We start from the raw sequence: 16,697 nt of genomic DNA, 5'->3' as shown, positions 1-16,697 counted from the left end.
AATTCCGGGAAATTAAGCGGCGTTGAGGACAAAGATATTGTTGGAGTTATCCTTTTTATCCAGTACCAACAAACTTGATGTTAAGAAAAAATCTTTTACAGGAAGGTTGGCTAGAGATTTCTTGTAAAAACACTAGCCCTGCACAGGTGATAATGAGAGAGAATACTGGAATCTTTTTTTGATTTAATGTATTCATTTTTTTTTCATTATACACATAAAGGAGGAGCCGTATGAGATGAAAAAAGGAAACCTGAATTCCAAGTATAGCTCGTAATAATCTATCTTCCGGGGCATACGAGGATTCTTGTACCATTTGAGGCGTTAATTTCCCCACTAAAATATCGCCCGTCTCTACCCAAGATCCGGGGGTAACAATTCCATTTTTGTCTAAATTTCGGAGTAAATGGGCTTCTAGGTGTGGGATTTCCTTAGTGATTTTTTCAGGACCGTGGCTTGTCACATGAGTTTGAATTTCATATTTCCGTATGTGAAAAGAAGTATAAATATCTTCATAGACCAGACGTTCGCTGATGAGTACAGCATCTTCAGAATTGTAACCCTCCCATGGCATATAAACTACTAATATGTTTTTTCCCAAAGCAAGTTCGCCGCAAATTGTAGCAGCACCGTCCGCTAAAATTTGACCCCTTTTTATGCATTTACCGCGTTGAACTTGAGGTTTTTGATGCATGCAAGTATTTTTATTAGAACCTTGATACATAACCAATGGGATGTTTAAAGTCTCCCCATTGCCCAATAGAAGGATCTTTTCAGTATCGGTATAAAAGATCTTTCCCTCGTGTTCCGCTATAGCGGAAGCCCCCGAATCTAAGGCTACTTGGCGTTCCAATCCCGTTCCCACAATGCACTTTTCGGACCGAAAAAGCGGAACTGCTTGACGTTGCATATTTGAACTCATTAAAGCTCGATTCGCATCATTATGCTCGATAAAAGGAATGAGCGAAGCTCCAATAGAAAAATATTGAAAGGGGAAAATACTTCGGAGATGAACCTCTTCCCATGCAATAGTCAGAAATTCTTGACGATATCGCGCTGGGACAATCTGTTCCTCCCGAATACTTCGATTCAGTGCTAAAGAATTTCCTGTAGCTACCATATAGTATTCATCTCTACTTGGTGGTAAAAAAAGCATCCGTATTCTTTTTGATCTCTTATCAATTTCATAAAATGGACTTTCTATAGACCCCCAACGACCAATTCTCCCATGAATAGCTAGAGATCCAATAAGTCCAACATTGATTCCTTCAGACGTATCAATTGGACAAATGCGTCCATAATGACTAGGATGGATATCTCGTATCCGAAAACTAGCAGTTCGCCCCGTCACCCCTCCGGGGCCCAAATAACTCAATTTTCTACCATGAACTATTTGGGTCAATGGATTGGTTCGATCCAGAACTTGAGATAATGGATGTAATCCAAAAAAAGATTCAAAAGTAGTTGTTGGTGGAGTTGAAGTCACCAAATTCTGAGGAGTCGGTATCAATTTAAGTCTAATTGCTCCACATATAGTTCCTCTAACCATATTTTCTAAACGAACCAGAGCCAATCCGAATTGATCTTGTAAGAGATCTGCTACGGAACGAATACGTTTATTTTTCAAATGATTCATATCATCAAGTGTACCCATTCCAAATTTCATTCCAATCAAATGATCGGCAGCTGCCAATATATCTCGTGGTAACAAAAATGTATTGTTCTGAGGTATATCAAGATTCAATCTTCGATTCAGATTTCGTCGACCAATCCTTCCTAATTCACATCGTTGGTGAAAAATTTTTTTTTGTAATTCCTTGCACAAAGATTCAGAAAATACAGGATCTCCGCCTACACAAGCAAATTGTTGATAAAACTCCAAAATGGCGTTTTCTTTTGACCCAATTTTTTTTTTTTCCTTTTCATTCAAGAAAGACAAGAAGAGTTCGGGATAGCAAACATTCTCTAGAATTTCGTTTAAATTCAAACCCATAGCTGATAGTAGAACTAGAATAGATATTTTCTGTTTCCTACTGACACGAGCCCATATCTTTGCTTTTCTATCAATCTCTAGTTCTAATCTCCCTCCCCAATCCGATATTATAGTGCCAGTATAGACCAAAATCCCGTTATGGTCCAATTCTGACCGATAATAGATACCAGGGCTTTCCAATATTTGATTGATTACAATTCTATAAATTCCATTTACTATAGAAGTTCCCAAGGAGTTCATTAGAGGAATATTTCCAATAAAAATTGTTTGTTCTTGGATATCCTTATTGTTTTTCCAAATTAATCCCGCAGATACATATAATTCAGAGGAATATGTAAGTGATTCATATACAGCATCTTTTTCTTTTATCAAGGGTTCTACCAATTGGTATGTTTCCGCAAATAATTGAAATTCGATTTCTTGATCCAGATCTTCCATTTTTGGAAACTTATAAAGTTCTTCTCTTAAGCCCCGATCAATGAACCTACAAAACCCTTCAAATTGTATCTGATTCAATCCCGGTATTGTAGACATTCCCGCATTTTCACCCCCAATCATTTTTTATTTTCCCCTTGTATTTTTTAGAAAATGTCCCATCATTTGCTGTCTCATTATTCATCGAATAACATGAATAAAATTAGCAATAATGGAATTGTTGTTGCTTTTACCGAATCACATGAAATTTTTTTACCAACCCCGTATAGGAAATACCTGTTAGGAAGAAACAAAAAAGGTGGGAATCGAATTTAATACTCAAATTTGAATTTGCAACAAAACAAACGGATAGAATCCAAATGGAAAGGAATTGAAACGATCCAACTCGACTTCTTGGTTTTTTTAGAATATCCAAAAAATGGATTCCATTTATAACAGAATAACATTATTATGTTATGATATTACATATTTCAATTCGATTTGGATACCGGGAAAAAAATCGACTCGGGATTTGTTCGGCTCGATAAAAACCTAATCTAATAATCCTAAACAATATAATATAGAACAATATAATAGAAATCATAGAATTCATTTTAGAATACTTAATCCCTCCCTTTTCAATTTTTTTTTCCAAATTCCAAATTATCAAAATTATATATATAGATTTCTATTATATTAATAGGGAGAATTCGAATTTACAAAGGTGGGAGAGTTTACACACCACCCCTTCTTATTTGAGAATACAATTGGAATACGTAATAAAGCTAGTATATTTATTAAACCTGCACAAATCTAACTTCCGTTGCTATAGCTAGCCATATATCTAGTATCCAGATTAGATACATGTCTCTTCCTTTTATAGCAGTCCTATTTATTCGGTACAGAGCATGTCGTAGTCAATTTTTCAATTTCTATTGAATTTATTTTTTCAAGGAAAACTTCTTTCAATTATGGAAGCACGAGAATCTTATTTCAAATTCTGGTATATACGTATCATATGCGGAATACGGATAAGATACCCGATAGATATTATCTCTGTAACAATTTCTAGTTATATTCTAGGGTTTACATATACTGACAGTTACTGTTATAATTAAAATGGAGAAGGTTTTTTGAATAAAAAAAGCAATATTGATAAATTTTGTATCAAATTGCATTTTTTTTTATCTCATAACGACAAAACCATCTTCTCATTTCGATTTCAAGAATTGTTCAGGAATTGTATAGTTAACGGTTCCGTTTTGTCCTTCCATTATTGCGTTTGTCGATCAAAGTGCATATCTCTTTTTCAATAAAAAAAGGGTATTCTCATATATATATCGTTTTGGCGGCATGGCCGAGCGGTAAGGCGGGGGACTGCAAATCCTTTTTCCCCAGTTCAAATCCGGGTGTCGCCTGATCGACAAGAGAATTGAATTTTGACCTTTTAATTAAAAAAATGAGAGGAAAAACGAATTTATCTGTAATGTTTTCCGACTCTACTAGAAATCTGATCAAAACTTGTTTGATGTTCTAATAGAATTTATTGAATTGTTTCGTGTTAATATAATAGTTTTAGTGCAGAATCGAATCCCCCTTTGACTCTGTACCAGCGATTTAAATAAATATATATAGTTATTATAGTTTCTAGTATTCTCAGTGATTAGATTAATACCAAAAAAAAACAACAAGAATTAGTGAACAATAGTAAAATAATTCCTTCATAGTTATTTTTTATAGAGATAGGAGAAAAAATTCACATGGATATAGTAAATCTTGCTTGGGCTGCTTTAATGGTAGTTTTCACATTTTCCCTTTCTCTCGTAGTATGGGGAAGAAGTGGACTTTAAAGGTACGACTAATTGGGGTGGGGGATCCAACTGTATCAATTGTTTTCTAGCTGGGTTATTAAATTTTTCAATTGAATATTTTTCATTTCCTTTTAATTAATACCATACCAATTCCTTTAATTCAAATATATCCGCATTTCGGAAGTCTATTTTATTTGAGTGGTGTAATGTATTCTATGCATACTAAATACAAAATACTCTGTCAATCACCCAAATAGTGAAATTATTACCTTATTCTTGTTAAGGGGATGAAAAAAAGATAGGAAATTTTTTCCTATTCCAACCTAATTCTTCCTAAGATTTCTATTTAGATGAACTGGCTCTTACCAAAGTTATATATCGAAAATGAGTAACCGCGGAACCCCCTTTAACACCCCTTTTCCCTTTTTTCCCCTCTTTTCAAAGTTGGATTTCTAAGTTCTTTATTGAACTCATTTATTTGCAATCATGGTTAAAATGTAAAAAAGATTGGGGTTGACTACCAATCTTTTCAAAATACAGAAAAAGCTTCTCGTAGAAACTACCGATCATTTGTTAACTATTACAACTATTCCAACTATTTAATCAATTACTTCTTGGAAATGCTAAAAGTATTACTCAATTTTTTTATATGATACCGGGCCGGGATTGATATTAAGAATCAGAAACCCATAAATTTGAATAGCAAAAATAAGAGTTGCTTTTGGATTATTACATATATATTTTAGTGGAACCAATACAAAAAATGGATGAAATAAAGAAAAAATTGGAGCTACTATGTACATTAGATATAATGATGTAATGGAATTGAAATTCGATATATATAAGTCTATATATAAGAAGGTCGATCTGAATATTTAGATACATATTGTAGATTGATCCATATTATATTATAGAGTAAAACTTTTTGCACTACAATTATAGAATAGATAATATAGATAATATGGTAGAAAGAAATCAAATTGATTTCTTTCTACCATATTATCTATCCAGATTTTATAGAATTCTGTTGCTTCTAGTCCGATTATTTCATTTATTAAATCTTAAGCAAAAATAGAATCTTTTTTTTCATTCACTGTATTGACATGAATTAAGAAATGAAATCATGTTTTAAGTCAAATTAGTCACTTTGACTTACCGTCTTTACATAAATTATAAGTAAAAAGGCAGTGGGAACTAGAATGAACAGTGCAGTAGCAATAAATGCCAGAATATTTACTTCCATAATCTCTATGCTTTTTTTCTTTTATTTCCAATAAATAACTCGGGATCTAATCCCATAGAGATGGTAAATCTTTCGTCAGCAAATTCAATGGTCTAAATCACATCTCGATGATATCAAATAGAACCAATATAATATCATGAATAACAATATCTAAGCTAAGCTATCAAATCGATTCATCGTCGAGAATGGAATAGTATAACATAGGAAGATCTTTTATCCATACCAAATTCAAAAAATGTCGTTTCTGATGCAATCAAAAATTCTTTTTTTTTTTTAACTTTTGAATTTCAAATTAGATAAGGGTTCCCACGAAGCAAAAAAGAGGGGATCCCTCTTAGGAATGATATTTTTTTGTTATTAGGATTCCCTTTCACATACAAATTGGTGTCTTTTTTTGGATTTTTATTCATTCGGGACTGACGGGGCTCGAACCCGCAGCTTCCGCCTTGACAGGGCGGTGCTCTGACCAATTGAACTACAATCCCAGGAAAGGGGCGTACAGCATAGAAATTCTTATGCTTTCATTCAAACCTTTTGTTTTTATTATTTTAGATTATAGAATCGTTTGCTTTAATTAACTGACAGAGACGTATCATATATCCATTATTTTTATTATTATTCAATTATATAAATAGATATATTTATTGAATTGATATATCAATACGCACTTTAGAGATCGACATGGATTACTTGTAATCCCTTCATTCATTATTGCCAAATCAATTGAAAAATGAATCCATCAATACAAAAGAAATTAAATAAAGAAAGAGTCTTTTTTTTTATCTTTTTTTTATTTAATCGTTTTTTATATTATACTTAGAGATCCTAATAAGGATCTAGATCATTAACAAGATTTGAATTTTATATGTATATATGGTCCGTAAAAAAAGATCCCTAAAGATTTATCACATTTTATTTTCTCCCATATCTGAGCATATCGGCCATTTCCGGAGAACAACAAATGGTTATATCTTTTTATGGTGGATCGGCAAATTATTGGGCCGAGCTGGATTTGAACCAGCGTAGACATATTGCCAACGAATTTACAGTCCGTCCCCATTAACCACTCGGGCATCGACCCAGGAAGAATCAATTTGATTCTTTTTAGATGATCCATGATCAACTTCCTTTCGTAGTACCCTACCCCCAGGGGAAGTCGAATCCCCGTTGCCTCCTTGAAAGAGAGATGTCCTGGACCACTAGACGATGGGGGCCCACTTTCCCGACCGCCGTTATGCTATGTTCTTAGTATAAACAGTTTTTTTTTTAATTGTCAATAGATTGGAATGATATGATTCGCTCAGAAGGATCTCCCCCCCCCTTTTTTTCAAAACTCCATACCATATATTTGGGGAGTTCATCATCACGATTTCGAAATTGTTCATTCCAATCGCCAATCTATAATTCCAAAAAAAGTAGGATCTTTCGGGGAGTGGTTGGTTTGCTAGAAAAGGCGTAGCGTGGGTTAAAACTTCATTTCTTTTATTCATTTTATAAAAATAAATATATCTCTGTCTCATCCTAAGCCGGAAAAACCACGAATAAATATGGAAATCGGGGTAAAAGGATATGGATCAACAAGTTATTTTTTTTTTTCAATAAGAATCGGTTCAAGAGCAGGAAAATTGGAATCCATTTTGCAACGATTCAATAAAATATTTATTTGAATTGGTGGGTACATGTATCAATACCCAATACAATGAATTTCGTTATGATGAGGATAACCAGAATTCGAATCGCTTTTGAATTTATTTCAAATTCCATTGATATGATAACATCGATATCATATCATTCAAAATCAAATCTAATATCAATAAACTTTTTTATTAACTATATGTTTTTTCACTAGGTAAATCGAATTTTTTGTCCTTTAATGAGTCGATATGTAGATAATAGATATATCTATGTGCATATATTCTAACGGATATTCTAATATTATCTATATTAAGAAGTATATTCAGTAACAAATATCTGTACTAGACTCATATTGGCTTATTGCTGAATAAGGAATTGAATCAAGCGGAGCCCTTTTAACTCAGTGGTAGAGTAACGCCATGGTAAGGCGTAAGTCATCGGTTCAAATCCGATAAGGGGCTTTGAGCCCGACCCTTTTTCATTCTCATAAAACAAAACCTCAGCAGTAGTATTGGTCTTTTGTAGTTTTCGTATTTGAATGCAGAATAGAGATATTGTTGTTGTTCTTTTTTCGAAAAAAAAAACTAAGAGTCTAATTTCAGTAGAAAATAGAATTCTGAATTGTAATAAACTATTGTTATCATTCTAATGAATGATAATCAAATTTTAGTAAACAATTTCTACTTAGTCTATTTAGTACTTAGTCTATTTATAAAGTAGAACATTTTTATCAGTCTCTTTTTTTTATTTAATGAATAATGATATCTTCTTTATATTGCTATTTTCGATTATTCCAATAAAAAAATTTCGAAACATTAAAAAAAAAGTAAGTGGACCTAACCCATTGAATCAGAACTATATCTACTATTCTGATATTCAAATTCGATATAGATGAAATTTATCTTTTTTTTTTAGACTTCTTTTTGATTTGTACTTCGTAAGAATTAGTCGATATTTACGATTAAATCCTCCCGTTCCTCAAGATTCTATAGGAATATTTTTATATTCCCTTTCTACAGCTTATTCCAAGCTCCAAAATACAAGTCATTTTTTTTTGAACACAAGAGAAGATCAATTTCCATTTCTATAAAATGGGATATGATATATAAAAAAAATACATCAAATCATGGCTTCACGTATCAAATATTTTCTTTTTCTATCGGTGCTTCCGGTATATTTCCGGCAATTAATGACTGGGAGAAAGAGACTTTTCACTTACAGTCTCTTCTCTTATTATTTCTATTATTTTATTTAATATTAATTAAAATATTTTAATTAATATTAATTACTCGGATAGATAGATAGATAGATAAAAATATCGAAAAAGTAAATAGAAAAAATATTAGAAATTTCTCTTTCTCTTACCGTGATCTACAAAAAAGTAGACTTTGGAGTTTTTTTTAACTGAAAGAAAGGAAAATAGAACAAAAACGACACTAAAAGAAAAAATCTTGAAATAAGATTCAAATAGAAAAGTAATAAAAAATAGAAAGTACTAAATAAGCCAGTTTCCTAGACATAAAAATTAGAAGAATTTTGAAAACATTTTTTTTTTATTTTTTCAATTTCACAAAAATATTCTTTGAATATTATTCTTTGATCAAAGGAACGGAGTGTGCCCGGGCTCCGCTGGTAGCGCGAACGAGAAAAGGTATCATTTTTCTCTTGAAAAATTGTTAAAAAAAAATTTCTATCAGATTTTTGAGTAAATTTATGAGTCATAAGACAATTAACCATTCATGACTTAGGGGATTTTATTTAGAAGAATAAAAAAAGGAATAGCCGGATTGAGTTCATGGATTCAACTTAACCTAGGTATCCATAGAGCAATAAATGATTTTTATATCCGAAACGCATTAGAAAAGAAGGGAAATCTACGAGAAAAAAAATCATTATATTATATAAATGAGAAAAGCCTCCAAGGTCCCATCCCCAAAATGCTAGGAGGTGTTCGGAAATGGTTGAAGTAGTTGAATAGGAGGATCACTATGACTATAGCTCTTGGTAAATTTACCAAAGATGAAAATGATTTATTTGAAAACTTCTTTCAATTATGGAAGCACGAGAATCTTATTTCAAATTCTGGTATATACGTATCATATGCGGAATACGGATAAGATACCCGATAGATATTATCTCTGTAACAATTTCTAGTTATATTCTAGGGTTTACATATACTGACAGTTACTGTTATAATTAAAATGGAGAAGGTTTTTTGAATAAAAAAAGCAATATTGATAAATTTTGTATCAAATTGCATTTTTTTTATCTCATAACGACAAAACCATCTTCTCATTTCGATTTCAAGAATTGTTCAGGAAAAGCTATTAATGCGAAAAAGAGTTCTAAGTGACACAATGAATAGCCAATATGCTTTTATCTCATGCCTTTCTTCGTTCATGGTTCGATATTCTGGTGTCCTAGGCGTAGAGGAACCACACCAATCCATCCCGAACTTGGTAGTTAAACTCTACTGCGGTGACGATACTGTAGGGGAGGTCCTGCGGAAAAATAGCTCGGCGCCAGGATGATAAAAAGCTTAAGACCTCTCTTATTACTTTTTCAATATGAAAAAGTAATAAGAATTCAAAATGAAAAAGGTCGTCTTATTCAAAACCCCAATTATGAAATCCCTTCTCGCCCACTTCACACCTCGGAACGCACCGTTCTTATAGAGAGAGAGAGGCGCTTTCACATCTTCTTAAGCCGAAATGAAATGGCTGGGGAGAGGGAAGGTTCCCTTTTTTTAGTTTTAGGGTACTCCGGGAAACAGATCCAGTGGAGACGGGATGGGGCCTGTAGCTCAGAGGATTAGAGCACGTGGCTACGAACCACGGTGTCGGGGGTTCGAATCCCTCCTCGCCCACAACCGGCCAAAAAGGTAAGGACCCTTACCTCTGGGGGTAAGAAAATCATGATCGGGCTAGCGGACCCAAAGCTATGGAACTTGGGTGTGGGTATTTTGTCGAAATGGAATGGCCTTACCTTACTGTTTTCTTAAAAAGAAACAAAATTTTCGTAAATGGTGGATATTTCTAAATAAAAAAGTATGTCCTAAGCTTTAGCTTTTAATCCGCATATTTTTACCCTTCGTAATTCTTCCTCAGCCAGGCTTGTGCAGAATAGCAGAACAAGTAAAGTATTTGTAGCATAGCAAAAACAAAAATGCCTTCCTCGTCATTAATATGTTTGCTCGCGGCAATTGTAGCCTCTCGGGAGAATTGATGACTGCATCAAAGATGCACTTGCTATTGCTAATACTAGTACATCGGAGAATTCTGAATTGGTTAGTTTAAATAGCCCCGGACTGTGGAACAAGGGAGTATCCCGAACCTACACCGAGGTATTGACGGCGATTCTCAAATATCGCAGAACCGAACGGGATACGATGAGATAGAATGCAATAGAGACAAACAAAAGACAGGGGGAACGGGTTACCTACTTTTAACGGTCAAAGCGAACCCAACCCTTTCATTTCGAATTCAAGAATTCGGAATGAACCAAACCTCCCCAAGTAGGATTCGAACCTACGACCAGTCAGTTAACAGCCGACCGCTCTACCATGCTGGCAATCAACTTTTACCTCTTATTCTAGTATGTGCGTCCGGAGGAGCACGTATGCAAGAAGGAAGTCTGAGCTTGATGCAAATGGCTAAAATATCTTCTGCTTTATATGAGTATCAAAAAAATAAAAGGTTATTCTATGTATCCATCCTTACATCTCCTACTACTGGTGGGGTGACCGCCAGTTTCGGCATGTTGGGCGATATCATTATTGCCGAACCCGATGCTTACATTGCATTTGCGGGTAAAAGAGTAATTGAACAAACGTTGAATACGACAATACCCGAAGGTTCACAAGTAGCTGAATATTTATTCCAAAAGGGCTTATTTGATTCAATCGTACCGCGTAATCCTTTAAAAGGGGTTTTAAGTGAGTTATTTCAGCTCCATGCTTTCTTCCCTTTGTGAAAAATTTAGCAGAACTTAAAAGATTTTTTTTCTTTTTCCAAATAAAAAAATTTAAAAGTGTATTATCATACCTATGTTCCTTGCGGAAATAGAAGGCGAAATCAATCCATTTTTTTAGTTCTACGTTTTACATTCATTCTTTCTATTTTTTATTATTTTAATAATATATTATTATATATAGAATTAGATTCTATTTTATACTCCTCAATATACTCTTTTCTACTCATCCTATTCCTATTAACTGAATATAATGCCCTTTCACTTTTTTATCATTAGATTTAGTCGTGGATTCCATTCCTTTACTATACTACAACAGAAGAAAAAGGATATGAGATCCCATCCCTCAAACTCGGGTTCCGCAGTTTTTTTGTCTTTCCATATCTTATTTAAAAAGAAAACTCTATCAACCACGAAAGAGTCTTTTTTTTCTGTCATCAAATAGAAAGTATCGATTACTGCTATTTTTTTTACTTGTTACTGGATAACTAACCAATTCAACTCTTTCTTCAAAAAAGGGGGGTAACAACAAGAAAACATCTTCCACAACCACTCTTTCCGGATTTGGCATCTAATTGAATTGGACTAACTCCCCCGCCATTACTTCATCAAGACCATAAATACGAGCAATACCGTCACCTACTTGAAGTACAGTACCAATATTTACAATCTTTACCTCGGTATTATATTGTTCAATACGTTCGCGGATAATTTTACTAATTTCATCTGCACGAATGGTTACCATGAGTATTTCTTAATTTAATTCTAGAAGAGAAAAATGATGCCTGTACTCTAAATTTACTAAAGAAGAAGGACTAATGCGTTATTTTATATCTTTCATTTCCCCAAACATGCCAATATTAGCACTGATGGTCCAAAATTGTTAGTTCATAGAGAATCAAAGTGGATTTAACAATGAATCACGAAATGCTATGGTTCTTAAAATTTTTTTCTTAATTTATTAAAACTAGAATTTTTTTCAGAAGTAATTCGTGGGATCATGCACTTTTTCCTATTTATATATATAAAGAAAAAAGTGCAGTTGGTTCGATCCAACCTATTCTTGAAATAAACAACTCGCACACACTCCCTTTCCAAAAAAAAACCAATACACCGAGCACTACACTTAGATTTATTGGATTTGTTGCTAAAATATCGGTATTAAACCCGAAACTTCCGGCGGATGGCCAGTAACTCAAACAAAGGAAAGAATCGGTTACATTTTTCATATGATCTCATCTCCTCTTCTATTATGGATAGACTAATTTTCTTTCTATGATTCCGAATTTGTTTTATTTAGAATTTTTTTAATAATATTTATATATTAGTGTTAGTGGTCGATCAATTGGATTACAAAATTTCCCATAAAAATCATATTTTTTAGCTAGTTTTTTTTTTCAATTGCAAAATCTCTAGTTGTTTTATTTTAATAAATAAACACTTTCTAAAAGGATTTCCTAATAATATAATAATAAAAAGGGTGGCATTGTGCTAAAAAGGGAAGGAATAAGGCAAGCAGTATGTTAATTTCTCAACTTTACCTTAAAAGAGTCCTTCCCCTGCGCTGCATTCTTGGACAAACGAAAAAAGAATTTTTGAGGTGAAATCAAAATAATATAATTCTAAAAAGCAAGAGCAGCAAATCAAGTACACGTAAAAAGAGATATGTATTTGTATTTTTCTATTTTTTTAGAGTTAAACAAAGGGATTCGCAAATAAAAGTGCTAATGCTACAACCAGCCCATAAATTGTTAACGCTTCCATAAACGCTAGACTAAGCAATAAAGTACCCCGTATTTTTCCCTCTGCCTCTGGTTGTCGCGCAATCCCTTCTACTGCTTGCCCTGCAGCAGTGCCTTGGCCAACCCCAGGTCCAATAGAAGCAAGCCCTACAGCCAACCCAGCAGCAACAACGGAAGCAGCAGCAATCAGTGGATTCATGATAAGTTCCTCTCATCCAAAAAAGGGGAAATGGTTAATGATACAAGCAACCAATTTTGACTTGAATTTTTCAATTAATAAAAAAGATTTATTCAGTCGAAATAATTGAGGAAAAAAATGAAGAAAAAAATAAAGAAAGAATATTTATTGAACTGTTGGAACTACTTCGATATTTCTCTATTTTTCTATTCCCATAGTTTTTGTAAATCCATACAACTTTTGTTCTTATCTTCCCTTAAAATAAAATTGTTGAACCATTCTTTTCTTTTAGAGTTTTCTTGATTCAATTTCGTTAGTCATTCATCAAGATTCAATTCATAATTACAGATGAATATAGAAGGGCTTCGTTTTTTTGAAATTCAAAAGTTAAAAAAAAAAAAGAATTTTTGATTGCATCAGAAACGACATTTTTTGAATTTGGTATGGATAAAAGATCTTCCTATGTTATACTATTCCATTCTCGACGATGAATCGATTTGATAGCTTAGCTTAGATATTGTTATTCATGATATTATATTGGTTCTATTTGATATCATCGAGATGTGATTTAGACCATTGAATTTGCTGACGAAAGATTTACCATCTCTATGGGATTAGATCCCGAGTTATTTATTGGAAATAAAAGAAAAAAAGCATAGAGATTATGGAAGTAAATATTCTGGCATTTATTGCTACTGCACTGTTCATTCTAGTTCCCACTGCCTTTTTACTTATAATTTATGTAAAGACGGTAAGTCAAAGTGACTAATTTGACTTAAAACATGATTTCATTTCTTAATTCATGTCAATACAGTGAATGAAAAAAAAGATTCTATTTTTGCTTAAGATTTAATAAATGAAATAATCGGACTAGAAGCAACAGAATTCTATAAAATCTGGATAGATAATATGGTAGAAAGAAATCAATTTGATTTCTTTCTACCATATTATCTATATTATCTATTCTATAATTGTAGTGCAAAAAGTTTTACTCTATAATATAATATGGATCAATCTACAATATGTATCTAAATATTCAGATCGACCTTCTTATATATAGACTTATATATATCGAATTTCAATTCCATTACATCATTATATCTAATGTACATAGTAGCTCCAATTTTTTCTTTATTTCATCCATTTTTTGTATTGGTTCCACTAAAATATATATGTAATAATCCAAAAGCAACTCTTATTTTTGCTATTCAAATTTATGGGTTTCTGATTCTTAATATCAATCCCGGCCCGGTATCATATAAAAAATTGAGTAATACTTTTAGCATTTCCAAGAAGTAATTGATTAAATAGTTGGAATAGTTGTAATAGTTAACAAATGATCGGTAGTTTCTACGAGAAGCTTTTTCTGTATTTTGAAAAGATTGGTAGTCAACCCCAATCTTTTTTACATTTTAACCATGATTGCAAATAAATGAGTTCAATAAAGAACTTAGAAATCCAACTTTGAAAAGAGGGGAAAAAAGGGAAAAGGGGTGTTAAAGGGGGTTCCGCGGTTACTCATTTTCGATATATAACTTTGGTAAGAGCCAGTTCATCTAAATAGAAATCTTAGGAAGAATTAGGTTGGAATAGGAATTGATCTGGTTTTTTCATATGAATCACATTTTTTTAAATCTTTATTTTGAATGACATGACGTTTATGGATTCTATTTCTCCATTTTTGTGGCACTAATCTAGACCATCTTCTCTGAGATAAATCATATTGATAATGACTCTTTAACAACCAATTTGTCCATTGATTCATTAGAGAATTGGGGGGGTTCTTGGATATAAATTGAAAATCAAATATTCTTTGTATTCCAAAAAAATAATCTTTTATTTCATTCTTAAGAAAAGGGGATTTTCGATGATATGCAAAAACATATTTTAACTTATATATGTTAATAACTTGGGTTTCGGATAATTTAAAAAAAACATATGCTTGTGACAATGACGATACGTCACAAAATTTATGGGAATTCGTATTCCTAAGATCATAAGATCTTTTGAGAAGCGAAATAAAGTAAATTATACTTTTATTTGTTTGATCAGTTCTTTCCACATTTTCTTCATTATTGTAAATGGACTTTTTTTTTGTTTTTGATTCAAGAAAAAGTTGTACATCAATGCTACAAATCAAAATGATACACAGAAAGATATTTAGGTATACCCTCTCCATGAGAGTATTTAAAAAAGAATGCTTCGAATTGTCATCTAATAGAGGATTTTGTGACTTATAAGCTAATAGAGGATTTATTTTTTGTAATATCTGCCAAATATTTTTTTTTAATGCTAATTCTTTAGCATAAAAACTTGCTTTCTTCGAAATAATATTTCTCTCTGCTGTTAAACTCCCCCTTTTCTTTTCTTTGGCCATTTTTTTCATTTTTTTAATGATTGTCTTTCGTTTAGCATTTATATCTTTTTTTTTTTCAATGAAGAATTTGTCCAATTAATAGAGTTTATTCTAGTATTTGATTTGTAAATCGTTGGATTTTTCTTACTCATTGTTGAATCGTTTTGATTTTGACTTAATTTAAATCCAACGATTTTTTGGAATGTAAGTAGCACTAAAGTTGGGAATTGTTTTATTTTTTCGTTTATAAATAGAAAAATTTTGATGATCCATTTTGCTCTTTCTTTTAAAAAATTTATAAACAATTTTGTTCTTGCATTTAAAATCCCGAGAACCTGAAAAAAATGATTTTGCCATTTTTTTTTTTTAGTTTTTAGTTTCGTTAAAATGGGATGAAAGAAGGCAAATGGATTTCGGGTAACGCGAGAAAAGGGCAATTCCACTTCCGTTCCCAAAATTGTTAAAAAGCTAAAGTCCCTTTTTTTTTTTTTCATTGGATCCTTTTTAGTGGATCGTAGCTTAGATCTGTGCCAAGGTTTCAGATGAAAAGGAAATCTAATTTGTATCTGAATACCGTCTAGTAGCCACTTTTTTGGAAATTCTGTTTCGGATAATTGAACACCATTATAGGTGCATTTAATATACATTTCTCTATTCCAATCCCTAAAATCTTCTGACCATTCGGGAAATTGAAATAAAAGCATACGAACAATATTTTTAATTATTATCAACGAAGGCAATACAATATATTTTCTAAGAATCGATTGGGTTATTAATAACGAGCCTCTTATTACTTGAGCAACTATAAAACTATCCCAGGCCTCTCCTACTGCTATACGTCTTTTTTCCTCTTGTTCTTTTTTTGTTCTTTTGTCCTCCTCCTTACTTTCTTTTGTCTCTTCTTCTGTATAATACGGATTTTCTAATCCTGTTTTTGTCCGCAGCCTCCTTTGGAACAGAAAAAGCATTTGTCTCATTGGTTCAAAATTTTTCAAAAAAAAAAATGGGGGTTTCTCAATTTTATTCAAAAAAAGGGGCGAATACAGACTTTTTTGAAAAATTTTCTTATATTTCGGAATTCCCGAATTTTGTGTTCTATATTGAGGATCGTCGAAATGAGCAAGGATACTATTTCTACGAAAAATACCATTCACAGGTATTTCAATCGAGATATCGGAAGAAGACGTTAATTGTTTGTCAGGGTCTTCAATCGATTGGAATGGAAATGGCATGATGAATCTATTTCGTCGCCTTTTTGCCAATAAATCTGAAGTTATCGGGGAAATAATAGGATGTCTAAAATGAGAATTATATAGAATTGAATTGAATCCTGATTTAGCGTAAGGTTTTGAACTAAAC

The 16,697-nt window shown here is 32.4% G+C and overlaps 1 protein-coding gene and 5 non-coding genes across 6 annotated transcripts; 3 read left to right on the top strand and 3 right to left on the bottom strand.

Moving 5' to 3' along the window:
- Nucleotides 1-132: 132 nt before the first annotated feature.
- On the bottom strand, nucleotides 133-2,848 carry LOC130981476 (DNA-directed RNA polymerase subunit beta-like). Its single transcript, XM_057905068.1, is given in 3 exon segments — nucleotides 133-138; nucleotides 251-2,551; nucleotides 2,553-2,848. Coding segments are annotated over 3 exon segments (2,364 nt in total). The 5' UTR covers nucleotides 2,610-2,848.
- Nucleotides 2,849-3,751: 903 nt separating this feature from the next.
- TRNAC-GCA (transfer RNA cysteine (anticodon GCA)) lies at nucleotides 3,752-3,822 on the top strand. The gene has a single exon. It is a non-coding gene; the product is annotated as a tRNA-Cys (tRNA).
- Nucleotides 3,823-5,869: 2,047 nt separating this feature from the next.
- TRNAD-GUC (transfer RNA aspartic acid (anticodon GUC)) lies at nucleotides 5,870-5,943 on the bottom strand. Its single transcript has one exon. It is a non-coding gene; the product is annotated as a tRNA-Asp (tRNA).
- A 512-nt stretch (nucleotides 5,944-6,455) lies between these two features.
- Nucleotides 6,456-6,539, bottom strand: TRNAY-GUA (transfer RNA tyrosine (anticodon GUA)). Its single transcript has one exon. It is a non-coding gene; the product is annotated as a tRNA-Tyr (tRNA).
- Nucleotides 6,540-7,482: 943 nt separating this feature from the next.
- TRNAT-GGU (transfer RNA threonine (anticodon GGU)) lies at nucleotides 7,483-7,554 on the top strand. Its single transcript has one exon. It is a non-coding gene; the product is annotated as a tRNA-Thr (tRNA).
- Nucleotides 7,555-9,885: 2,331 nt separating this feature from the next.
- TRNAR-ACG (transfer RNA arginine (anticodon ACG)) lies at nucleotides 9,886-9,959 on the top strand. Its single transcript has one exon. It is a non-coding gene; the product is annotated as a tRNA-Arg (tRNA).
- The last annotated feature ends 6,738 nt before the right edge of the window (nucleotides 9,960-16,697 follow it).

The sequence above is a fragment of the Arachis stenosperma genome, chromosome 5 (genome assembly GCF_014773155.1).
Source record: "Arachis stenosperma cultivar V10309 chromosome 5, arast.V10309.gnm1.PFL2, whole genome shotgun sequence".
Lineage (NCBI taxonomy): Eukaryota > Viridiplantae > Streptophyta > Magnoliopsida > Fabales > Fabaceae > Arachis > Arachis stenosperma.
Note: the sequence above shows the minus strand (reverse complement) of the source record. Positions and strands in the feature narration are given on the sequence as shown.